The sequence below is a fragment of the Gopherus evgoodei genome, chromosome 4 (genome assembly GCF_007399415.2).
Source record: "Gopherus evgoodei ecotype Sinaloan lineage chromosome 4, rGopEvg1_v1.p, whole genome shotgun sequence".
Lineage (NCBI taxonomy): Eukaryota > Metazoa > Chordata > Testudines > Testudinidae > Gopherus > Gopherus evgoodei.
Window position 1 is genome coordinate 88,378,400 of NC_044325.1, and position 27,314 is coordinate 88,405,713.

Sequence of the window (27,314 nt, forward strand, 5' to 3'; positions counted from 1 at the left end):
CAGTGTCACTTGGAAATGGATAGCTCAACCACTAGTAGGTATGTGACCAAAATCTAATGGTACAGGCATAAGATTGTTTCACATGATTTCAGACTGCAGGCATAGGGCTGCCATACTCCCAAGTGATATACTTGTGCCCTTGATAAATTTAAAGGGATTAATACTATATTTGGAGAATATATAGTCTAATGTGAGTCACTTTTCAGAGACATCAAATGTGCTTCACACAGCATGAGCCCACTGTGTCCTACTGGAAGGTTTATGTTGCAGTAGAGAAAAACAAAAGTGACATTTATGGAGATAGGGAGGAAAAAAGCCCAGACTCAGAGCAATAAGCTGAGGAAATTCAAAATATGATCTATTACTAGCAGGTTAGCAGTAAAATGGAATGAAATAGAAGCAGAGAATTCTCAGTTTCAATATAGATATAGTTTGTTTAGCCTGGTGAAGTGAGTGCATTGAGTGTTATAGAGTACATAACGGGAGCAAAATAATGTAACCAGTCATAGCATAAAAGCAGGATCTACGGTTTATTGTATCTAGAGAAATCTACAATGACAAAACTAGATTTAACATCCACTTTGATTTTACCATGTTTTATGAAAATTTGGCTTCCAGTTCAAGAAGTCTGTCTTTTACTCCCTTTCTCTTTTACTCAGGAGGACGGAGCTGAAATTATCAGCTATTATGACAGATTAGAATGTGCCTTTTAAAAAAAACTTTCCTCTCATACCATAGCACCACCATAACATCAGAATGTATTTCACTAAAGAATTAGGATAGACAATATGGGCAAGATTCTGCTTTGTTGGAGTGGTATAAAACCAAAACACCTTCCTATGCCCCCTTACCTAGGATAATAAGCTCTTAGTGGCAAAGTCCACAGAGCTATTATGATCTCATTTTTTTAACAAGATAAGTAGTAGTGTAAGAAATACTATTATTCACAAACAAGTTAGAATTTAGCAAAATATTAGGCTCTTTTTCAGTGTAGAATAAATTTAAATCCATTTGTCAGAATGTATTTTCTAGCTACTGCAATAATTTCTTAAGAAATAAGCTTACAAATCTCTCCAGTGAGGTTGGAGAAGCAGAAGTTTTTTTTAAAATGCCCTAGGTTCTTATCAATGTATCACTGTTTTACTTAGCAAACAATCAATCTGTGGCATCAACAGAAGTGTGAAATGTGTCTGATTATAGATAGTTTCACTCTTTCTTTTCCACTTGAGTGAGGCCACCAAACCCAATTCCTTTAGGACCAAAATTCTTTGCATAGCAAACTGCAAAAGAAAGGGAGAAAGAAGTTAGTAATTAATATTTTGAGTATTTTTATGTAGTAAGTAATACTAAAAAACCTCATTTATAATTGGAAATCACAGTAAATAAAGTACAGTGGCCAGGAAGGCTGTAAGAATAAAATAAACATGGATTCTCTTTCTCAGGCACATCTAGTACTCTGACAATGCAACCTCGTTCACTGAGATAGACAAACTTGTTAACTCTGTCTGAAGTCAAGTCATGCTCCTCTAAGAATAATGTTCATACTTTTTATAAGTATTAGAGGCAATTCTAACTCATGCGAATGCTTTTTGTTTGCAGAGCATGTGGAAATAAATATATGGACTGGGATTTTTAAAAGGGCCAAAGGGAATTCCTATTGAATTCTCTGTTAGGCGTCTTTGACAATCCTAACCTAGAACATTGACATCAAATTCTTCAGACCCTTTTCAGACTATTTAAAGGTGGATTGACTCTGTGGACTTGCATGATCTGAGAGAGAAATCCAAAATAAATCCATTATTTTCAGTGCTGTTAGCATATTTGTGAAGATCTTTGATTCCCAGTGTAACGTTCCTTGGAAAGAATCTCAACTAAGATCATGATCCTATAATGAGAAGCTTGTGGGCAGACACCTGTGTCCTTGTGGAAACCTATTGAAGTCAGTGAAGACCAGTTCAGATGCAGGGGTTTCCCCACACAAATCATTTTGCAGGATCAATATGATTCTTAGTGGAGAGAGATCTCAAACTTGAGAAGACTTAATATTTATGATAGAAGCTATAGATTAATTTGCTTTTTAAATTCACTTCCAATAAGTGATGAGACTGTGGTGTTGCTATGGGATTGTACAAATTATAGATTCTTCTTTAAAGCAAAGAAAGGGGGTGAACTAAATATACTTTCCCAAGTTCAGGTGTCTAACAAAGATAAGTGGTGATGCCTACACTTTGTCCGAGTAGAGCAGTCTTAGAAGAATATCTTCAGCCATATAGCAGAAATATCTCATAAGTAGATTGTACTTACCTTTACAGTAGATTTCTCCATCCTTGTCTGTAACATTTGTAGATTCTAGGCTCTTTCCACAAATAGCACAACGGAAGCAAGTCTTATGCCAAGGCTGAGAGAGAAGGCAGAGACATGACATTATACATGACAAAAAAATCATACCTAGATTTTATCAAGTAGCTAGTATGAAATTTGGACAAGCAGCATATAAAGGGCTATAGCTTTATATTTTCTTTGGATGAAAAGACTGAAATTATGTTTAATTTTTATTTCATCTCAGTAGCATGTTCCATTTTAGTCACAATAGGTCACTATGCTGATTTTTGTCACTGCACCCTATCCTAATATGTGACTCCTAACGACCTTATTAACTGAGATGTCTCAAATGGTCAGCACTTGAATCAGACCCCATGGGCTTTACAGCAAGTGCATGTTAGCCATTGCTTCAAACTTTTAAACTGCAGAGAATTTTCAATGAATGATCCTAGAACAGCAGTTCCCAAACTGGGATCCACAAAGTGGTAGCAGGTTACATGACACTGACTTCTTTTTTTCCAGCTACACAATTATTAAATAAAGGCTTAAAAAATAAACAAGCATTTACTCTGGCTAGCATAGGGATGTTAGGGAGAGGAAGTGGCTCCTGCAATAGTGCACAGTAACGAGGGGCCACCAAACACAATTAAGATGTGGAAGTTTGAGAACACTTATCCCAAAGAATGAGTTTGCAACCTGAGGATTGTGAACAGATTTCTTCAGAATCCCTTTCTTCAAGGGAAACAGCTGTGGGGGTGGCGGGAATGGTGTCTTAGGGCATATCTACATGTACAGCGCTGCAGTTGGCACAGCTGTACCAATGCAATTGTACTGTTGCAACGTGTTTGAAGACGCTCTGTGCCAATGAGAGAGAGCTTTCCCGTTAGCATAATATAACCACCTCCACGAATGGCAGAAGCTATGTCAGGGGGAGAAGCTGTCTCAATTTGGTATAATTCAGCAAAAATTAAAACCAGTTTTAAAAGCTCTGTTAAACTAATAGAATAAAAATCATGTAACAATCCCTTACTTTTCCTCCTCCCATTATTTTCTCTGCAGCATATACTGATTTGCCACAGCGGGGACACTTATCCACATCTCCAAGCTTTTTGGTGAACTTTGAAGGATTGGTAGGCGTAGAAGGGCGAGCAGGCTTTGGTGAGCTGATGGAAACAGAGATTTTCAGTACATTTAAACATCGCTTGAAAAATCATGTTTCCAATCTCAAAATCTTCTTTCCAATTCAATGTATATTTTGGAAGGGTTAGTCAATGTTACAGTATTGATTCACGGGATGTGAAGCTTGATGTGTAATACAACAAAAAAATTCTATAGAAGTAAATGCATGTTACAGTGCTAAGGAGCTATTGCTATGACTAAGGTAGCAGATGACATTGCCTTGGTTTTAGTGAATAGCTGCTGGTCCTAACGTTACAGCCAGCCATAACATTGGCTGTGTACATGGAAGTGGCCATGTGCGCAAAAAAGACTGTATTTAACAGAAAGGGAGAGGCAAGTGAGGAGTCCAAGAAAATATACCTATATTAAAGATACACTGAAAAATAAAAAGCAGCAATACTTTAGTGTTCTCTCTCTAATCAGCTAGCTGCTGGGACTTGTTAGTGAGAGGTTAATAAAAAGAGACAGGAATCTGAAGTGCTGTCCTCTTTGTTCATTGTAAAGCATCAGCAGGTAGTTTTTGTTTGTTGCCTTTAACAGGCCTTATACTATGTCAAGGTCAGATGCAGAAAAATGGTTTCAACCTATATTTCTGAACTATCAGCCCAACCCAGTGTCAGCTCTTAGTCATTCATGCAGTGACCTTTGAATTCCTGGATTGTCAGGCTGCAACATGTCATTAAGCCTACAGAAAGTTAAACATTCCTGGTGTGACACTCACAGTAATGAACGTGCCTGTGACAAAGGATTACTGATAAATACACTCTCTAAGCTTGTACCTTCAATATGGATATATTAGCTTCATTACAGAGGAAAATGTTGGAGGCATTTAGAAATGTGCAGCTTTACAACTCTCAAACTATTATAAAAGCATAGTGATATAGGCAGTTATCTGCAGTCAGGATTCTATCACTCTGCTGAGTCATATATCCTCAAAATGATGTGTGACCCCTGAGAGAGGATTTATAATGGATATGTTCCTGTAGAGAGAAAAAAGTTAACAGTACAGGGTACTGCAACTGTTACCATATTAGTACAATGCAGCCACTCAGAGGGAAAGATATTTGATTCTATTGTTCTATGGTGAACATGATTGTGGCACTGTGCAACTACTAGCAAATTACAGCTGCAGTGACTGTCTAGGTCTGTGGTGGTATGTAAAGCAAGGTTTCCTGTATCATAATTGCCTATTGGAATAGAGGGAAAAAAATTTAAAAGGCTTTCAAGAGACTGAACATTATTAAAAATTGGCAGAAATGATGAGACTCATGGAAGAAAAACCTATGATTGCATTTATTGTGCTAACTTATGCTAGATGTTGTTATGGAAGCCTAATGAAGTGTCCAGTAAATGGAGAATATAAATTTTTTTTAAAAAGGTATAATCAATGGGATTTAACTCACTGTTGCAGATCCAAGCCTAGATGTTCACCAGTATCAGTGCTGAGACACCCTGCCCCTTGTCCAAACCCAATACCTTTAGGACCATATTTTCTTCCATAACAGGTTTTGCAATAGATTTCGGATTCATGAGCTGCTACTGTAGTACTGTCCAGAGCTTTTCTGCAAGCCACTAAAAATAGAGAACAAAAGAGCATATAAAAATTTGTATTTACAAATCTGAGTTAACATACCTCAGTTATTGTAATACCATTTATTTTGTTCTTGAAAACGATTGATACAAATCAATATTATGCCCTCATCTGGAACACTGAGTTTTTCTGATAACCCTATTGAAAAAAGAATATAGCAGAAATAAGAAGAAAGGATGTATAGCTATTGTAGGGTAAATAAATGTTTACAAATTTGGATATGGGATAAAGTTACCCTGTGGTTTCTCCCTGAAGTAATTAGGATGCATCTGCAAAAAATAAATAAGGAAAGTTATAACCTTCTTAATATGCTTGCCATTGCACCCTGGAAAGACATGAAGCAGAAGATTAAGGGCTATATTTAACCCTTGATCTTTGTGCATAAGCCTCTTTAGCATTAATGGGAGTTAGCCTATAACACATACATCTGCTTGGAAGCCCTTAATTGCTTATCCTTTAAAACTGTAGAAAAAAGTTAATCAGCTGTCATTGTTATAAGCACAAATATTTATATTTTCAATTCAACATTTACCAATATTCTGAGACTATGCTCTTGTCTGTGATGCAAAAATGCCACTCAAGACATGTTTGAGTCCCTGATAAGTAAAAATCATTTCCCAGGTATATCTAATTTATTGTTGAAATATCCAAGAGGAACAGACTGTGTCATGAAAGGGAGTAAAGAGCTATCTTAGTCACCACTGTAAATCAAATCCAGGTTGGTACTAACCAAAACTGTCTGTTGATTGCTCTATAGAAAGAAGTTGACCTAAGCCTTGTTCCTGGTATAGCAATGACTGTAGTAGTAGTAGGAGCCAGCCTGCCAGGCCTGAGCATGGAGGCCAGAGATTGAATGGGTCCCCTTCTTAACACTAGAAGAGGTCCCTCCAGGAGTCAAGGCCAGCACAGAAAAGGTTAAATGAATTCTTTGCATTGGCCTTCACTGACAGGATGGGAGGGAGATTTTCACAGAGCCATTCTTTTTAGATGACAAATCCTGAGGAACTGTCCCAGATTGAGGTGTCGATAGAGGAGGTTTTGAACAAGTTGATAAATTAAACAGTAATAAGTCACTGTGACCAAGTGGTGTTCATCCAAGAGTTCTGAAGGAAGTCAGATATGAAATTACAGAACTACTAACTGTGGCATGTAACCTATTGCTTATCCCTGTACCAGATAATTTGTGAATAGCTAATTTGTTGCCGGCTTTTAAAAAAGGCTCCAGAAGTGATCCTGGCAATTAGAGGCCAGTAAGCCTCCCTTCAGTACTAGGCAAATTGGTGGAAACTATAGAAAAGAACAGAATTATCAGACACATAGATGAACATGATATGTTAGAGAAGAGTCAACACGGCTTTTGTAAAGGGAAATAGTGCATATTCAATCCATTGGAATTCTTTGAAGATGTTGACAAATGTGTGGATAAGGATGATCCAGTAGCTATAGTGTTCTTGCACTTTCAGAAAGCTTTTGGTGAGGTCTCTCACCAAAGGCTCTTAAGCAAAGTAAGGTCATGGTATAAGAGGGAAGGTTCTCTCATGTATCCATAACTGGTTAAATAATAGGTTAGAAAGAAATGGTCAGTTTTCACAGTGAAGAGAGATGAATAGCAGGGTCCCCCAGTGATGTGTCTGAGACTAGTGCCATCCATCATGTTCATAAATTATCTGGAAAAAGGGGTAGTGAGGTGGCAAAGTTTGTAGATGATACAAAATTACTCAAGATAGTTAAGTGCAAAGCTGACTGCAAAGAGTTAGAAAGAGATCTCACAAAACTGGATGAATTTCATCTGCTATTTTCTTGACCAGTCAAGGTAGATAAATGCTCGATGTTGGGGTCTCAGTTAGCTATTACCACTCAAGAAAGTGATCTTGGCATCGTTGTGGATAGTTATCTGATGCCAAGATGACGGTGCAGCAGCAGTAAAAAAAAAAAAAAAAAAAACAGAATTTTAGGACCTATTAGGAAAGAAGTAGATAATAAGACAGAAACTATTATGCCATTAAATAAATCCATGCTATGCCCACAGCTTGAATACTGTGTGAAGTTCTGGTTGCCCCCTCTAAAAAAAATATATCCTAGACATAGCTTAGATCTACTTACCGCAGGGTCCACACTATGCAACATCGATGAGAGACACTCTCCCGTCAACTCCCCTTACTCTTTGTGATCAGGTGGAGTACAGGAGTCGACAGGAGAGTGATCAGTGGTTGATTTAGTGGGTCTTCATTAGGATTCATTAGCTCCTTCATTAGGATATAGGACTGGAGGGGAGCTCCTGAGCAGTACTTAATTTGTGCCAGGACTTGGCAGGTCATAGTCCTGGCACCTCCTGGGCTTGCCAGGTCTGAGCCCTGGCACCTCTAGGCTTGGCAGTTCATAGCTGCAGCGCCTCTGGGCTTACCCACGTCAGTTATGGAAGTAAAAAAAATTGCACTGGCTAATTCCTTGAGCCCCAGCACCTCTTTGATTACAAATTAAGCACTGCTTCTGGGTCATCTAGTCCAGCCCCCTGCATGCAGGTAACCCATCGTATAATCCCATTCATATATTTATCAAGTTCCATTTTGAAACCAGTTAAGTACTTTGCCTATTTGGGAGGCTGTTCCAGAACCTCACTCCTCTGATGATTAGAAACCTAATTTCCAGACTAAATTTGTTCATGGTCAATTTGTTCTTGTGACACCATTGTCCTTTATCTTAAATAGCACTGGTCCCTTCTGGAGTTTATTCCCAGATGTATTTATAGAGAGCAATCATATCTCCTCTCAGCCTCCTTTTTGCTAGGCTGAGCAAGATAAGCTATTTTAGTCTCCTCTCATAAGATAGGCTCTCCATTCCCCTGTTCATCCTAGAAGTCCTTTTGTCCACCTGTTCCAGTTGGAATGTATCTTTTTTGAACATGGCCAACCAGAACTGTACACAGTATTCTAGATGAGGCTTTACCTCAGGTACTTGCCTACCTTTACTGGAAATACATTGCCTGATATAGCCTAGGATCACATTTGCCTATTTCACAGCTGCATCACATTGACTAATACACTATGATCAACTAATACACTTTGGTCTTTCTCTTTCTCAGTAATTTCCAACTTATGAGCCCCTAGCATGCAACAGAGATTCTCATTGGTCCCTACATATATGATCTTGTACTTTCTTGTATTAAATTTATTCTCGTTTCTGTTTCTCCAGTCCTCAAGGTTATCCAGTTTTTCCTGTATAATATTCCTATCCTCCTCTGTATTGACAGTGCCTTCCAACTTTGTGTCATCAGTAAATTTTATTAGCCCACTCTTACTTTTGTACCTGGTTCTTAATGAAAATATTAACTAAAGATTGGTCCCCAAACCAAGCCGCCTAGCCCATCAGTTCTTTCAACACAGCTTCTTGTCATATCCCCTCTAGCCAGTTCCTTACGTAGCTTACAGTTCTTGTACGAATCCCCGTTTTCTTCAGGTTAACTAATAATTTTGCAGGTCATACCATGTCAAATGTATTACAGAAAACCAGATCTACTGCATGTCCCTTGTCTAAAACATTTCTCTTGTCAAAGAAAGATATGAGGTTAGTCTGGTATGATCTACATTTTGATAAACCTATGTTGCATTTTATCCCATTTTCCATTTACCTCCACGTCTTTAATTATTCTTTCCTTCAAAATTTGTTCTGCAATCTTGTATTCTATTGAGGTCTAACTAATGCAGGGGTGAGCAAACTACAGCCCATGGGCTGGATCCAGCCCACAGGATTGCCTCCCCCATGGTGCTGAAGGCCCCCCCGCCACTCCAGGAAGCGGCCAGCACCATGTCCTTGCGGCCCTGGGGGGTAGGGGGAGAAGGGGCTCCGCACGCTGCCCTTGCCTGTGGGTACCTCCCCTGAAGCTCCCATTGGCCAGGAATGGGGAACCGCGGGCAATGGGAGCTTTGGGGGAGGTACCCACAGGCAAGGGCAGCACACAGAGCCCTCTGGCCTCCCGTTCCCCCAGGGACCACAGGGACATGGTCCCGGCTGCTTCCCAGAGCAGTGCAGGGCTGGGGCCAGGACAGGCAGGGAGCCTGCGCTGGCCCCGGTGCACACTGCTGCCCCCCAGAGTTGCTTCAGGTAAGCCGCTCTCTGTACCCCAACCTCCTGCCCTGAGCCCCTGTTACACCTCTCCTGCACCCCAACCCATTGCTGCACCCTGCACCCCTTCTGCACCCCAACTCCCTGCCCTGAGCCCCCGCCGAACCTCACACCCCTCCCTGCACCCCTTCTGCACCCCAACTCCCTGCCCTGAGCCCCCGCCGAACCTCACACCCCTCCCTGCACCACTGCCCTGAGTTCCCTCCCACACTGTGCACCACCTCCTGCGCCCAACCTCCTTCCCTGACCCCCCTTGTACACCCCACATCCCTCTTCTGCCCCGATCCCTTGCCCTGAGCCCCTTCCTGCACCCCACAGTTCCTCCCACACCCCAACCCCCTGCCCAGCCCTACATTCATGGCCCTGCATGCAATTTCCCAATCCAGATGTGGCCCTCGGGCCAAAAAGTTTGCCCACCCCTGAAATAATGGGTCTATAGTTGTCCAGATCACTTTTTCTCCCTTTCTTAAATATAGGTACTATGTTGCTATTCTCCAGTCATATGGTACATCTGCCGATTTTAATAGATTTATTAAAAATCCTTGTTACTGGACTTGCAATTTTGTATGCCAATTCTTTCAGTATTCTGGGATGGAAATTATGCAGTCTCCCCATCACAACAATAACTTGAGCAACACTAGAGTCATTAAAAAGAACAGGAGTACTTGTGGCACCTTAGAGACTAACAAATTTATTTCAGCATAAGCTTTTGTGGCCTGCAGCTCACCTCTTCTGTGCATCCAAAGAAGTGAGCTATAGCCCACAAAAACTGAAATAAATTTGTTGGTCTCTAAGGTGCTACAAGTACTCCTGTTCTTTTTGCAGATACAGCCTAAGACTGCTGCTACTCCTAGAGTCAGTGATATGCTTAAAGCACCCAGATAGAACTCTACCAGGAATTCTGTTCCTTTATCTTGCCCTATTTCACACCTCTGGTGTGAGAGAAACAAAAAGAATCTCAAATATCTGGTGATCTTAGCTATACTAGAGTTTCTTCGGGGTGGGTTAGATAAGGTTCTACAACGAAGCACCAAAGAGCTAGGTACCAGCTCTGTTCTTTATGCAAGGATATGATAAGGTTTAACTCACTGCTAAATCTCTTGGAGATCTTTGAATGGAAAGTGCCATAGAAATGTCAGACATTGGTAATAGGATACAAAGTTTTATCCTCTAGGTCACCAGTTTAAATCTAGCCCAGACTGAAAGAGACTAAAAGCTAAAAAGAGCTGACAGCTGTTAGTGGTCTCAGTTCAGTTCCCAGTGAATAATCGTCCATGTTATAAAAAGCCCATAGCACAACTACCACTAATTAGCACCACTCAGTGTCAGAAGAGTAGCCAAAAAGTGAATAGGCATTGAGATTAGACTATTCTCTCATCCTGGGAGTTACCTCCCCAGGTGAGGCAATTTGGTGAGACAGTTTGAGCAATACTACACTGATTGCTTATGCTGTCCCTGTTCTAAGTATAAATAGCTCTGGAAACTGAATTCCGCTATTAATCCAGAACTTTTCAATAGCATTAAGACTATGACACTAAGAAGCAATACAGTTTAGCAAATAGTGGCCATGTTTTTTCAGACGAGACTAGTCATTTTAGGTGCCTCAGACTTTTTTCTTGGGGGATGGGGGGGAAAGCGGAACCCAAGTTGATATTTGGAAAAGCATGATTTTCAGAAAGTACTGAGTACCTGCGTCATGTCTCAAATATGGCATGTGCAAATTGAGGCATCCACTTTTGAAAAATCTCTGCCATTATGTGCAAAGCCCTTTCTCGGATGCCCTTTGCACTTCACCTCCTCCCCCACCTCATATGCCTGCTGGTTTGTTAAGACTAGCATCTAATTTACACATTGACTGTGACTTGAAGCAAAAGGCAGATTAGCTCACATGATTAGCACACAAAGATAAAGTGCGTAGTGAGTAAAGAAGGGCTGGGAGTTCAAACTCCCGAGAGGTTAGCTGGTTATTTTCAAACACTTTTTTTCATTAAGAGAAAAAGTTACGGATCAAATTGTGTCACTAGGAACCTGATCTAAAAGTCATTGCAGTCAGTGGGAGTCTTTCCTATAACTTCAGTGGCTTTTGGATCAGGCACTAGTTGCTAATAGGCAGTGCAGTGACAAAAATAGACAAAGCTATCCAGGAAAAAGAAACATATTTGCAATTTTTTTTAATTAATGCCAATAAAACTAAAGCTTCTGTTAATTTGTGAACCTGATTACTCTTTGCTGCATTCTCATCTGTTCTGCAATGGTAATTATGTTTACTGTGGGAGTTGAGGGATGATGGAAACTCCAGCAGCAGATAAAATGGTTCTATTTTTGGCACCATACGGATAGAGTATCTATGTACCACAACAGATGGAGCAAAAGCCCTTGAAGTGCTATTGTTGAAATAGCTCTGAGACCTGTCATCTGCTCAGAGACCGTTCATAAACCATCACTAAGTAGTTTCAGGTTATAAAGTGAGATCCTGCCAAATATCCACCACAGTTGTGTTTTAAGTAAAATCCAAGAGGGAAACAAAGTAGGTAAACAACAGTCTGCAAAAGGAGTGTTATTTCACATTTTCGTAGGACAAATTATACTCAGTGCAGGTAAGTGCCACCTATAATTAAGATTGCAGGACGCTTCCCATTATAAGAACTTATTTTCAGTTGCTACCAAACTTGAACAGTTTGGGCTAAAATTTTCCATGCTGGGTTTCTGCGTCAGATTTATTTATTTATTGTTTACAGTTTTAGCTAAATCGGTTCACCTGTTTCCAATAACGAATTAGGGAGAAATATTGTCTTTCCCATATTAAATTTTTTTTTATATATTTTTTTTTACAATTGTTTTATTGAGACGGTCTTGTGCCTCCCTGTTTTGGAGCAGGGATTTGAAATTTGACATGGGTGTGGGGGAAGGGAGTGCCTTTTGCCATCCTGGTGAAAACGTACCCAAACCTGGCCAAGTTATAAGCCTCTGAGAAAACTCCATTTGCACATGCTTAGTAGAGATTTGTTAGTTTGACAGTTAAATTCTCTGATGCTTCCATGTGGACTGAACATGCACCATCCCTATAGAACAACTGAGTGTGCTTCAGCCCAAGGCTGCCGGGATGGAGGAGGATTTTCCCTGCAGTTGCTCCTTCCAGCTACTGAAGGACTGCTATGGCACTGACCATCAGAACTGAGAGCAGAGAGGCAGTTTCTCCTGTGCTCTCAGTGCTTCCACTGGGTCTGGTTCTGTGGAAAAAACCAGGATGTGATCATGTAATTGAGACTGTATCATAACACATATGCAAAAGAAGGCTGAATGAAGGTTCCACCGAACACCTTAATTCTGGCATTGCTTAACTCTTGAATGCTTGATTTTGCAACCATAGTGTTCATTTAACATAGTTGGTTTTGTTTGGTCGCTTCTCGGCCTCGTGGCTAAGATCAAGTGTCTGGCCACCGCCAATATCAAGAGTGAGCCGGCATGACTTTGTGCACCCACTGGGGGGAGGAGACCTGTGAACCCCCCCTACTGGACTATATCCCCCGAGCCCTAAACCAACCGAACTGAACTCCACCATGTTAGGGTCATCCTGTCCTCATTACCCGGCCCGCTTACTTATACTCATGACTGCTTATAACTTCTTGTAAGAATGATGCACCCCCACTACTGCCTGACTTTATCTTGATCCCACCCACCGTACACCCCGCATTGGGGACACTGCAGACTGTATCTGTTATGTCCTGTCCAATACCAAAATAATGACGTCCCCCTGTGCTCTGTATGTTACCCCCAATGACCAATAACTGACGTTTCAAACTCTCTGTATCATTTATCTTTAAATATTCTCTAATAAACTTTTAAATTGGTTGAACTATTTCCCTATACTGGTACATCTGCAGTCAAGAAAAAAATGCCATGTTACCAGTGTTCCTGTCAATGTTTATGTACTACAATATGGGTGCTACATCAAACCTAAGAAAGACAGCTATTAGTGCTATGAGTAAACTATTATGACTAATACAAAACCAAAAATTTACTGTTATGCAGAGACCAAGCCTGGAGAATTTCAACTCCAAAGGAGATTGTCATGGGCATCTAAAAACAGGGCTATAATGGAAACTACTTTGCAGCCTTAATTATACTGGTTGCTACTACTGCCTGCTGTAATGACTTGCTTATAATAATGATATGTACACAACATCGGCTTCCATTTCTAGCATTTAAATTGGTTTAGTAATGAGTTTTAAGTTTTAAAGGGGAAAAGATTTGCTGCAAGGGATGTCTTCTATTCTTTTCAACTAACAATGTATGAAGAATACAGTGTGCCAGCTCTTACAAGATTGGGTTACATTTTCTATACTTGGTGCTTACCATCTTCGGAGGACTTTATAAACAAACTATTCACCCTAGCCTTGAAGTAAACATTGTAATTAGATGTGGAGAAATAGAAGCAGGGAAGTTAAGGTCAGTTTACCTTATAATTTTGATTATCTCAATTTTTGGTTGTCCAATTTGAGTTTGCTCAGCAGCCACAATTCGAGATGCAGTCAATCAGAATTGCTAGAGCTCAGGACCTCTGAATATCAACCTTGATATGTCTCAAGCTGGACACCCAAAAACTGAGGCACACACAAACAGCCATTATTGAAAATTTGGGCCTAAGTGATTTGGCCAAAGCTTCAGAAGGAATCGTTGGAGGCAGTATTAGAACTCGTGTGCATGACTCCAAATCCCATGCTCAGATGCCTAAACTGCTTTTCTTCATGTCTGTGCAATCTCTTATTTTACTTGGAAAGCCTGCCATGCTTATCCTGAGTGAAGACGTGTGTCCTAGCACCCAAATAGCCATACAATATTGCATGATAGCACGCAAATATGATACTGACTCACCTACTTCAGGACGGATCAGTATTACCTGGAACTAACTGTCACGGAAAAAGTATCACCAGTTAGCATACCTCTCATCTGCCAATTGTTATAAGGACCATCTCTGATTTTTTTACTTTTTTTTCCACTCAGATTTTTTGCTTCTGTCTCAGATGTTTAGTGCAATATCTAATTTATTAATATTTAAATTAGCTATCTCAGTGTGGGCCAAATTCTGAGTCTATGTATTAAAAAAATGTGACTCACAAATGTACACTTTGTGCCTGATCCTCCACTACCATGCACTTTGTGTTGTCGTTTACACTTGTGCAAACCACTGCCAATTTAAAATCCTCTGGTGACACAGGTGGTGGGCGGAGATCTGGCCAACCTATTCTTCACTCTTATGTTGGAGTTACCGCTATAATGTTCCTGAAGCTCAAGCCTGACTGCCAGGTAAATGCTATGGCACTACTCCCCCCTTCTGTAGGGGCAGCTACTGCTGCACTGATGTTTTCTCCCTCTGCATTCTCAGCTCCTCCACTTTCACTTTGTAGCTCCTAGATTGGTAGGTCCATGGAGAGAAAGAGTCAGTTTCACGCTGTGGGGAGTAAAAGAGCATTGCATAGGGATAAGCATTGCATAGGGAAAGGAGTGGGAGGCAGGAGGACATGGCAGTGGAGGAGGCACTTTGAAAGTGTCTATACAGAAAGGGGGAAACTTTCAACTTCTGCTTGTGGGCACATCCAATTCCTGTTGGCATCGCTGGACTCTCACGGCAGCCGTCCCCTGCAATTTCCCATTAAGCAATGCCTGCTTGTGTGACTGGGTGAATTTAAAAGAATTGGTGTTTGCAGTTGTTATAGATCTGATTTTTCAATTTGAAATCTACTCCTTTGTATAATGCGGTCTGTGATGAGTGGTAAAGACCCTTCGGGACACCCAGGGTTACCATTCTCCCACATTCCAGTTTCTCTATAAAAACATGCAATGCCTGTGTGGAAAGGGGGACTCTAGAGCCTAGGGGGTATTGCCCTCCTGTGCTGAAGGCAGTACTTAATTTGTGCGGGGGCTTGCCAGGGCTGAGCCCCAGCACCTCTAGGCTTGACACTTCATGGCCCTTACACCTCTGGGTTGCCATGTCAGTTATGAAAGTAAAACAATTACTTGAGCCCCAGCAGGTCTTTCGTTACTAATTAAGCACTGGCTGATGAGGTAGGAAGCTGGAGCAGCTGGACCCAATTATTAGGAGCTGCTGTTAAGAGGTAAACTGACACAGCCTGATGCAAAGGCTTTCTAACTGTAAGCCATTTGGTTGCGATTTGTTTTCTGTTAGGAGCCTTGCCTTTAGTGAGCACCCTGCTGAAGAGACCCTTACTGGGTGTTGGCTCTGAGAACAGACTGACTGCTTCTCCAAAGGAGGGCCCTTCCCACTCACCCTCAGACTGACCAAACAGCTCTGATTTACAGCAGCTTGACCTGAGCTGCCTGTGGCTTGTTCTGCAGTCTGGAGAAAGCCAGAACCTCTGTAGCTTTCAGTGCAATGGGGATTCCCCCTTCAGCCCCATATGTGGGATGCTCCCATACTGGAAGTAGTATGTGGGGCAGCCTAGAGCTGCTCATGGTGGCCTTATGTAGGGTGACCAGATAGCAACTATGAAAAAACAGGGCAGCAGGTGGGGGGTAATAGGTGCCTATATAAGAAAAAAGTCCCAACAAATGGGACTGTCCCTTTAAAAATGGGACATCTGGTCATCCTACCTTATGCTGCTCCTGCGGTGATGGTGGGGGTTCTCCCCTGGCTTCTTGTGGCTCAGTGAAGTGCGGGAGCAGTGTATAGGGAAGTAGAGTGACCAGGTAACTTGTGCCTGCTGCCCCCTTGAGGTTCTCCCCAAAATGAGATGTATCTTTCTGATTAACCTGGCTCAAGGTGAAATTTATCCTGCTGCCAGGGGATCGCTACAGCCCTCTACTCCAGACCACTTGAGTCCTGAATGGTGTTAAGGGCCTCTGTCTAGGGTTATGTTTCACACCCACTGAACAAAAATTCTAAATGAATAAAGTAAATTAGAGCAAGTCTCTTCTCTGGGTCTGAGCAGATTTGACACTCAAGGAGCTCGTTGCTGCAGCAGGAAGTTATTGGAATGAATCAAGTTAAAATGGGAGTTACACTGAGCCGTGGAGATACTGCAAAGTTACAACAATGTAGCTCAGCTTACTGCAGTGGAAGCACGTCTTGTGAAAACTCCTGCCATTGCACTGGATTTCCTCCGCATGATACACCGACTTGTCACAAGCACCACATTTGGCGCCACCTCCCCAGTTCGGCATCCTTAGGTTTGAAGCGTTACCTAAAAAAGCAAATAAATAAAAGAACTGTCAGCAGAAATTGCCTAGACTTACTTAGAGCGAGTTGGATTCCCCCTTTTTCTTCTCTTGGCCCCAAAGCCAGCATAGCTGCCCACGTGCGTATCACCCCAGTATTTGCAGATTCTCTGGTGGCAAAGAGCCAGTGGACTAACTCCTATATCACTCTGTCTCCCTGAGGCTGGCATATGGGCATCACTGAGGGTGGTGGGGGAAGAGGCATTACCAGGACTTCCATATGCCCCTGAGAACTCTGGCTGCTATAATAGCCCATGGGGACCTTTGGTTGTTAGTCTTTAGTCAATAGCTGAGGAGTGATGGTCCAATAGACCATGATCAAGAGGAAGGATATTCCAGTCGTTAGGCTCTAGCTGGGGCCTTAGACACCTGCATTCAATTCCCTTTTCTGCCACAGACTCCTGTGTGATCCTGGGCAAGTCACTCCATCTGTAAAACAGGAAAATAGTACTATGCCTGTCTCACAGGGATACTCTGAAGATTGTGTATGCTCAGATTCTGTGGTAGTAGGGAGCCATATATAAATATCTAGGCTATCTGGGGGCTGCATTTTCCAAAGATTAACTTTTCCTTTCAGAGCTGCTTTTCTGCAGTGTTGGCCTTTTCCTTGGTCATTAACGTTCATATAACTTTTGTGTGGCAAAGAGTATGGAGGATCTGGATCCTATACGGAATTCAAAGCTTTAGTGGCATTTTACAAGTGAATCCAAGGACAGAATTTAGCCTTATACAGTTCTAGAGATCAATATTCCAAGCTTATCTGTCAAGAGATACCATATTTTACTGTTTTATTAGCTCTCTCCAAAGCAACTGTTGTTTTATTCTAGGCTACCATATGTTCTTGTTCACTGGCAGACGTATAATAAAGAAAGTCTCCTGTACCCATATTTCTTTAAACTTATGATATGATCGATTGTGAAGTTAGATTAAGGAATTAATACCTACAGAATTTAGTCTTACATTTAATGTTATTTTTGGTGGCTTTTTCATGGATGCAGGTTGTTCATCCTTCTGAATTGTGGAAACACAACAGATGCAACAGCACTACTAACCAGTCAACAATGAATAATAATATTTAGTTTTTCTGAGGTACTTCACTTAGGGATCTCAGGGATTGCAAAGGAATGTGAACTTCTTATTCCCTTTGTACAGATGGGGATATTGAGATACAGAGAGGTGAAGTGACTTGCCCAAGGTCACATGAGGGCAGTGTCAGAGCCAGAAATAGAACCCAGATCACCTGACTCCAACCTCAGTGTCCTCTTTGCTGACTATGTTGTACATCAAATTCTAAAACAACTAGAGCAAATCTGGTTTGCCCTGGAGCTTTCTTCATGTTTCTGAGTCATAGTTTTTAGGAAGACTGGAATGTCATCTTGTCATTTGCATGGCACATAGACTGTTTTGAACTCCTGGCTCAGGCCTTTCTTATCCTTCTTGGAAAGCCCGTCACTTTCTTATTATAGTTAACTGTTCTTTCAAAGCCAGCTTTGGGTCAGCTTGTTCCAATTTGGCTCTGATAATTTCACAGCTGAGATATATACCGGGTACTTAGCTAAGGAAAAGATGTTGAACGTTGAATGATTCATCAAACCTACTATGCCAAAATTCCTCTTCAGTTGTCGAACAAGAGATAGAGGAGAATTTCTCAGAACAGTGTAGCACAAACAGCTGATAATCATTTGGTTCACATTTTGAAGTGTAGTTTCACCTTGAAAAGCAGCTATAAAAATGATATTGTGACGTTTCATGTTTATATCATCAGTGATGTCTAGTTCAAGTGTCTGAGTGAAAATAAGCTGTCTTTAACTTCCAGCTCTGCAAACTCAACCTGAAAGTCAAGCTGGCTCTTTCTGGTTTGAACATCACTAATATTAAAGATTCTGCAAGTGAAACATAGTTAAGAATGTATGTAAGAGATGAAATAAAGTCTTGTTCAATTTCCTATACTTATTTTAGCTTTGTGGTGTTAACAGGATTAAAAAGTAGCAAAAACATGATTTAGTTGGTGAAGTAAGCAGAAGTGATAATGAGTACATTGTATCGGGGGTAGCTGTGTTAATCTGTATCCATAAAATTAAAATTACAATACCGACGTAAGGAAGTGAGGAAACAGATTGACAGAGCAAGATGGATACCCAGAAATCATCTGCTACAGGAGAGGCCCAACAAGGAAAATAACAGAACACCTCTGGCCAGCACGTACAGCCCCCAGCTAAAACCTCTCCAGCGCATTATCAATGATCTACAACCTATCCTGGAAAATGATCCCTCACTGTCACAGACCTTGGGAGCCAGGCCAGTCCTCTTTTACAGACAACCCCCCAACTTGAAGCAAACACTCACCAGCAACTACACATGACCACACCACAGAAACACCAACCCAGGAACCAATCCCTGTAGCAAACCTCGTTGCTTGCTCTGTCCCCATATCTACTCTAGCGACACCATCAGGGGACCCAACCACATCAGCCAGACCATCAAGGGCTCATTCACCTGCACATCTACCAATGTTATATATGCCATCATGTGCCCTGATTGAACTTGCCCTGTCAACACTGGTTCTTCACCTGTGAGGTAACTCCCTTCTCTTCATATGTCATTATATAATGCTTGCATCTGTACCTTTCACTCCATGCCTCTGAAGAAGTGAAGTTTTTTACCCACAAAAGCTTATGCCCAAATAAATCTGTTAGTCTTTAAGGTCCCACCATACTACTTGTTTATTAATGAGTACATTGTAAGAACAGATCTATTGAGGAAGAAGGGGCATATTTTACAGAGTAGAACTGGACTTTAAAATCCATTATTTTCCTTGTTTGCTAACTCTTTTACTTAACAAAAATCATCATGTTTGCTACTTGAAATCTTTCTCCTGTCCGCAACACTTTCTTTGATTTTTTTTAAAAAAGAACTTTGTACCAAACTCATTCATTTAGATTTGTTGTTTTGTCTTTGCATGAATGGAAATTAACTAATTTAATTTGTAACATTCTGTTCCCCTGTCACTTATATATCAGATGACTCAGCCCTGCACAATGAGAATATGATAGATTGTTCTTATAACAGGAATAAAAAATAAATAATATTTCAAACCTGGGTTTTAAGATAATGGAGACCAAAGAGAATGAACAGTATTATGACACAATTGAGAAATTAATAAATGATCTACGCTTCTATCATGCTCCCATTACTATTAGTGATAAATTTCTAATTGGCATCAATGGAAATAGAATGGGGTGTTTAATACATAATGGAGTTGCAACTCCATTGAACTGAATGGAATCTCACACCCTCTTACACCAGTCCAATTATCTCCACTCTTTTCAAGTGTGGAAATCAAAAAGCCGGAATTCAGAGCAATATCTAATGACAATGCTATCAGTGCTTGATCCTGCAATGTGCTGAGTGACTCCTGATATTCTTCAATTCCCTTTGGAATCAAGGGGCTCAAGCCTGCACCAGTTGAAGTTAAGGAATTCAGTGGAAGCCCAACGGTAATTGAAAGCACAAAACACTTTGCAGGATCAGGTCCCAGGCCCTGACAAACTGTCAAGAGGGCAGTTGGTTGAAACAGATTGTAATTACGTCATTAGCTGAGTGAAGGAGCAAACGTCCCAGAGAAGGTCTGATAAAATTCAATAACGAACCTCTCGCTGTTATGGGCAGTGGTTACAGCTCTGAAAGGAACCCTTGACACTCATGTTAATTATAGCAACATTAGTACATTACTGCATGAGCTTACACATTTTCCATTCTTTTCATCATCACCTGATGGAGGGGAAAAGAGTCAAGATAGAGAATATCCCTGAAAGGACACTGAATCTTGTGATGGTGCCACATGCTCTGATCTCTGGCCTGGCCAGCTCTGCAGATAGGTGCAGAAGTGGGATAAAGAGGCAGGTCTCTAGCTCTTCCATTCTCATTTTGAAGTGAATTGCAGCCCTTTTCTGTCTCCATGTACATTAACTACACCCTGCGGCATTCCTTTCCTACATGTACCTCTGTGCAATTGAAGGGCCATGGACAATCTGACCCTTTAGTTTTGTAGGATGGCTATTATCTGAATTTTAAATATTTTAACTTAATCTTAGGACAAATATCTTATCTTAATCTTGAATCCTGGCAAGAGTGCCATAGGTGTGAGAAGCAAATTCTGCTCTCAGTTACATGAATGCAGTGCAATGCAATACTCCTTCTCCCTGCTGAAGTCAAGTCATGGAAGTTGAGTTGCACCATGTAGCAGAAGTTAGCTCAAGCTCTTTCATGTCCGTGCAGAGCATAGAAGGCTTAATCCAAATGGACACCACACAGTAAATTTTACTGCAATATTCTTGTGTCACATTGCTCTAAGACAGTAAACAGCTGCTGCATTACATCCCAGAGGAAGTTATGTTTCACCAGTGGGGGAAGTGAACCTTCTAGGTCAGTGTCTGTAAAGCACACTGAGGTCATTGTATTAAAGACACTAAACAGGTGCAAAGTAGTAGTATTCCCATGAAGACAAAGTTGACTTTTCTAGGGTTCACACCAGGAGTTGCAGGGAGTCCACACATTTCAAACCATGATCTCTTCAAAAGACTGGATCTCCCTTGCAAAGGCTCCCAGAATGCTCTTTAAGAATGTTCACCACAGTTATCTGGATTAATTTCGTATCTTGATTTGTACAACCTTAGGTTTTAGTCCATTCCTAAACACGGTATCCAGTACAGATATGGAAGCTGAAACCACATAAGCCTTAGATAACTCTCGTTGGCAAATAGTGCACTCCTGCGTGCCTCGAAAACTTCTGTTTCTGCTTATTCAGGCAGTTTAAACCCTGCCTATGTTTCCCCCTTATATGGTCTATGTATTCACAGAACAGGTCCATGACATGGTCCATGACAGGGCAATGCTATTCCAGCTCAGTGCTACTGTACAACCAATGGCCTCAAACCTGAGTTAAAATCAAAACATGTAATGTGCATTAGTAATTTGGGATTCAATTTTCAAAAATGACTCAGTGCCTTAGGAGCCTACATCCCATTTTCAAAAGCAACAGAGTCCTGTGGCACCTTTAAGATTAAGGTCTGTTAGTCTTAAAGGTGCCACAGGAGACTCTGTTGTTTTTTTACAGATCCAGACTACATGGCTACCCCTTTGATTTTCAAAAGCGTTAGGAGTTCCCAAATGCCTTAGGCACATTTGAAAATAGGACTTTGTCTCCTAAATTGCTTTTGAAAATTGTACTCTTAGGCTGGGATTTTCCAAGGATCCCAAGGGGTTTAGAGGCCCAGCACCCAAATTCTGGTGATATTTGGATGACTAGCTCTTTTAAACTCCATTGAAAAACCCCAGACTTAGTCTCCATGGCCCACTAAATCTGTGGTCAGCCAACTATGACTGCCAGTCATGGTGATTTCTGTGATTTGTGGAGATTTCTGTGACCATAGGGTATGGAATGTAACCACCATAGTTGGTTCACATGAGCCACTGAACTGCCATTGGACAGCAACAGCATTAGACCTGAGCATTTCTGTACGGTAGCATTGAGCTAGAGTAGCATTCTTGTTCTGGGCATGCCAACTAGCACTCAGTGTCCTGCCTTGTTCCGTATCAGAGTTCTGCTATCATATGAAGTACAACTTTCACGTGTCAGGCATGCAGTCATAAACACATGATTCACTTTATTTAGGGCTTATCAGAATGTCAGGGCAGCCAGACCCAAGGATTTAGGGCAGGATCCAAAACCAACTGAAATCAGGAGTCTATTGACTTCCATGGGCATGGGGTCAGACCCATAGCCAGGATTCCTTTCTTGTTCAATGCAATTTCATAAAGGAGCTGTATTAAAAATTGATGACGTGATATGGCCCTAAGAATATCATCTCTGCACTGGACAGGGCTACCAGAAACTTAAGGCTTTAGCATTTCACTTCTAAGGCTAGGATTCACAATGGGCTAGGGTAACTACTATATGAATTTGATGGTCTAGACCTGATCATATCTGTCTGAAGTGCAAAAACCACTTTACTATTTGGTCTAACTCATAAGATGTCCAGCAATGGAAGTCTACTATCAGAATACCAGGGTTTTTGCACATTAGCTTTGAAGTGAATAAGCAGAGTGGGAAATGTAAGATATTATGGTGGCTGGATAGTACAGTGATAGGCACAGTAGAAATGTCTAGATCGGGGTCGGCAACCTTCAATACGCAGCCCATCAGGGTAATCCGAAGGTGAGCCGCAAGACAATTTGTTCACATTGACCATTGGCAGGCACGCCCCCCCCCCCCCCCCCCCGCAGCTCGTGGTGGCTGCAGTTCGCCATTCCCCAGATTTAGGCACTTAAGTCCCATTTGTGGATGCCACTACAATCCACAAAACTCCCGCACAGCTGCTGCCCAACTCTATAGGTGCCTGGTTTTGCAGTAAACGTTCCCTAGGTTCTGCCTGTTGGCATGCGCACTGCTGCCTCCCTCTAGGAGTCCAGACGCCTATCTCCTCAGTCTGAGCCATGAACCACTAGGCTGGAGGTGCCAAACTGTCAGGCATGCATGCACTGAGCAGTGGGGTTCAGAAGTGGACTTCGGCGGGCAGGGGAAGCGGATGTGGCTCTGTTTGGGCCAGGACCAGACTCTCTGCCTCTCTTGCTTCCCAACTGCTACAGCTGCAGTCATCATCAAGCAGCAGTTACCCTCCTCTGCTGGGGAGGCTGTGAGCAGGGAGTGGAAGGCAGCAATCCAGAAGTAGTAACTGATCCCTGTACCATGCAGAGCCCCCTCCTGACTCCAGCCCTTCAGCACAGCCCCAGGGCTTAGAGCCCCATCTGTTTCTCCTGCCAGACAGAGCCTGTGCAGGGGAAGCAGATAGGGCCACACTGAAGGGTCAGGAGGGGCTCTGTCAGCCAGGGGGGACACTACTCACAGGGTGCAGCCTTCCACTCCCCTCCTGACCCCAGCACTTTAGCATGGGCCCTCTTTGCTTCCTCTATGCAGGGAGGGAGAGGACGGCAGGAATAAGCCAGATCTTGGCAGCTGAGATTGCCCAACTGCTGCGGGGAGCAAAGTCTTCCTCTGCTGCCACGTGATGAACATCTATCCCCTGCCCTCTTATAAAGGGGGGTGGACATGGGCCATGAATCTCCAAAGGAGGGGGCTCAGCAAAGAAACTTTAGAAACCTCTGCGCTAGGCTATGGGATATTCTGATGTGGGCTCCCTCAATCTCTTTGATTGAAGTGTTCCACATTGATTAACTATTAATTGGGCTAGAGAGAGTCACTCTACAGCTGTGTATTCACTGACCTCAGAGGTGGCAGTTCCCTGTTCAAACCCCTTCTCCTCAGGTGCAGGGGAAATTTGAACCCTCCCAGGTGAGTACCCAAGCCAGTGGGCTAAAAGTTATAAGTAAATCAGGCCTCCCCCTGTACCCAGCTGTTCTGTGTGGAGTTAGGCCACATATCTTACCTGAGTGGTCCAATCTGGTAGGCTTGCTCAGAGGCTGCCTATCTTCCCCCTCCCCACCTTTCCAGTCCAGGTACCTCCCTGCAGGCTGCACTTAGGTGCTTATCTCTGAGAGAGAGGTGGGACTTAGGCCACACCCCTCTCATCGGCATATCTAGTGAAATCGAACCACCTAGAGTGCTGGCTTTTGTGGATCAGTCTAACGGTATGTCTATAGCTAAAATGCTACAGAGACATAGCTGCACTGCTGTAGTGCTTCAGTGTAGTCACTACCTACACTGACAGAAGGGGTTCTTCCATTGACCTAGCACTGTCTACTCCATGGGTTAGGTCAGCATAGCTATGTCTCTCAAGGATGTGGGGTTTTTTCCCCCACACACCTGAAAAGTGTAGCTATATCAAGGTAAATTTTCAATGTAGATCAGGCCTCAGACTCCTATCTCTCACCACTCTTTGTATATGGAGTTTAGCTGCCTAACTCAGGCTTTGTAGATCACAATGTTGTTCCTGTGATCTCCCAAGTGACTAAGTTTGGTGTTGTGATGCTCAGCATCACTATACCTAAATCCCTTTGTGGATCCAGGCCTTAAACTTCCTGTGCCTCAGTTTTTCCTCAGTAAAATTGGGATAATGATACTTGTATTAATAACTTCGAGAGCTTCAGATGAAGTTTGCTATAGGAGAGCTAGGTATTATTACTAGGAACTATACTGTCCTTCAAAATATTAGTTCTGTAGCAATTTCTAAATTGTTTAATATTTTAAACTACCAGTTATAATATGGTATTTCTTGTTGCAAACACCTAGCGCCTCTCAACATTTGTTTATTTAATAACAATATGTTTAAACGTATTAATACTGTACTAAAACCTGACAGTTAAAAAAACTACTTTATTTTATTTCTCTATTGCCGCAATTGACAGAATAAATTGTGTTGAACATTTAAGGATCTGCAGTGTCCCACACTGACACTGTTTTATGTCAAAAAGCGTGCAGGTATTTTGGTCAAAATCTAAAACAAGTCCTTCACAGAAACCAAATTTAGTCAGCAAAATGAGAATGCAACACAATAAACACTCATATTTGCAGAGTGAAATCACATAGCTGAGTTTGGCAGCATTATGTCACTTTCATAATGACTTTTATATTCACACACATTCAAATGGAATATGAATAATATTTAGCACTGACATAGCATTGACTAATTAATGTAACTAATTTAGCCTCCCAACATCTTTGAAATAGGCAAATATTCTTCTCTCTGTTTTCCAGAGTGGTAAACTGAAGCATATAGCCTAAGGGTGGGATTTTCAAAATGCCCTAAGTGATGCAGGAGCACAAGTCACATTGGCTTTCAGTCACTTAGGCCTTTTCTTTCAAAATCACCTAAATGACTTGAAGAGTTAGCCAGAGTTAAAGCTAGCAAAATTACTAAGGAGTTGTGATTTGACACCCTCCCTACTGATTTGACATTTTCTAGCATACTAATATTACAGTTTTGTCAAACCCCACTTTATTGCAATATATACATTTTAAAAACACCAGCAAACTCTCATACCACTGACACTAGAGCCAAATACTCTGAACTGGTTTTAGAAAATCAGAACCATCTGATTCACTTATGTCTTGGCAGCAGTGCCCCACATTACAAGTCATCTGTATGAATCAGGTTTAAGCAATATGTTCCTCTAGCACTAATGCCACAATATCAGCTGTTGCTTTTACTTTCACAAGTGTCTACTTATAAATCTTTGTCACAATAATGGAGCCGTTCCTGGTCCTTCATGCCTTATGCAAAATTCTCATTGTAGAGTTTACCAACATGTGGACACAGAATTATGGTTTTCTAGGACGATCCAGGCTTCACTAAAATTATTTTCATGCTACACTTGAATTTTTAAACATGCGCACTCATTTCTAGAATTATTTTCTCCTAGTGTTTGGAGTTCCCCACAGGCTGGTTTAATCAAACAGCCTGTAGGTGCATGTTTAAAGCAACTCCAGAAAAGACTGACACATTTGCATCCTGTGAATTGCTTCATCTTCCACCTATGCTGTGTTATTTAGCGTTTTATCAAGGGGGCATGTGTTGAATTTGATTCCAAATCAACACATAAACAGCTGTTGCCAGAGATTAAAAATATTAGTTCTGACTGATTTAAAATCCTTTTATCTAAAAAATTGTGTAAAATCAGTAAATATTACCAGCTGAACTGAGTTTGGAGTCTTTTGAAATTTCCAGTAAAGTCCATTCATTTTTATCCTGCTGTCTTATTAAGCCTATATATTAAAATGTTGAGTGTGCCTGGTGGAAAATATGATTCCACTGCTTTTTAATGCAACACCCTGTATCTTCAGTTCTATTAAACCCCACTATGTCAATAAACTCCTATGGACTCCAGTACAGCTGTCAGCCCCACAGAGCTCATACTTCCACACTATACATATAAATTCCTTTCAGTAAAGCAGTAGGCCACAACTAATCCCTAGCAGAGAAAAATGTATTCCGTAGGTCCCTATCAGCAAATAGACCCACCAGAACCCTTGTGACAATACCTACCAGACTAGGTTGTCTTGTCTGGTTTGGCTTGATGAAGAATCTGAACTGGAGGGGTCCTGCACTCTTTAAATATGCCTAAGTGGTCACCAGCATTGGCCTATAAGAAGGGAGGGGAGGGAAAAGGACAGAGTGGGAAAGGGACGGAAGCAATGCCACTGCTATCAGTAGGCTGAAAATAACTTCTGACAAAAGCCTTGAATTTTTTCCCCCTAACACCAGTTGTGAGTAAGATGGAGAACAATGCATCTCTTCAGATTACACCCAGAAAACATTTCTAAATGCAGTTTTATAGCTCACAAATAAATTCATTGAGGGGACACTTGATCTGAAACTGGAGTAAAGTAAAGTATGATTCAGGCTTTAAAAATAAAATTACAGACTGAAATCAGCAAACTCCTTAAATATAGATCATAAAGCAAAGGCCACTGAAATGGTGGAGGAATGGTCTGACACCTATTCACACTGGTGAAAAGAATCTATCCAAATAACTAGAACTAAACATGAGGACAATGAGCAGCTGCGAGTTGAAACTACTGTTCCAGCATTAAGCCAAATGAAATTTCAGAAATCTAGTAGCTAGACAACCCTTAGTCCCTGATAAAAGTTTTTAAAAGATCAGGGAGCTGTTCTTTTCACTCATTTTTATTTTCCAGTACACTCCTTTTAGTTTCAGAATCCCCAAATGCTTTTACAAACATTTGCTAAGCCTCACAACACGCCTGTTGTAGCCTTTTTACAAATGAGTAAACTGAAGCACAAAGAGCTTGAGGATAAAACTTATGAACATGGCAAAGTGCTTTAGACGCTAGGGCCCATTTTCAAAAGGGAGTTGGGCACTTAGAAGCCAATGTCTTATTGAAAGT

At 41.5% G+C, this 27,314-nt stretch overlaps 1 protein-coding gene across 1 annotated transcript; it reads right to left on the reverse strand.

The window, feature by feature from the left end:
* Positions 1–511: 511 nt before the first annotated feature.
* On the reverse strand, positions 512–26,546 carry CSRP3 (cysteine and glycine rich protein 3). The gene is made up of 6 exons (XM_030560139.1): positions 26,452–26,546; positions 16,285–16,416; positions 4,905–5,073; positions 3,353–3,485; positions 2,305–2,398; positions 512–1,280 (listed from the first exon to the last, which is right to left on the reverse strand). Exons 2-6 carry the CDS (start codon positions 16,394–16,396, stop codon positions 1,207–1,209), a joined length of 582 nt encoding a protein of 193 aa, XP_030415999.1. The 5' UTR covers positions 16,397–16,416; positions 26,452–26,546; the 3' UTR covers positions 512–1,206.
* Between the last annotated feature and the right edge of the window lie 768 nt (positions 26,547–27,314).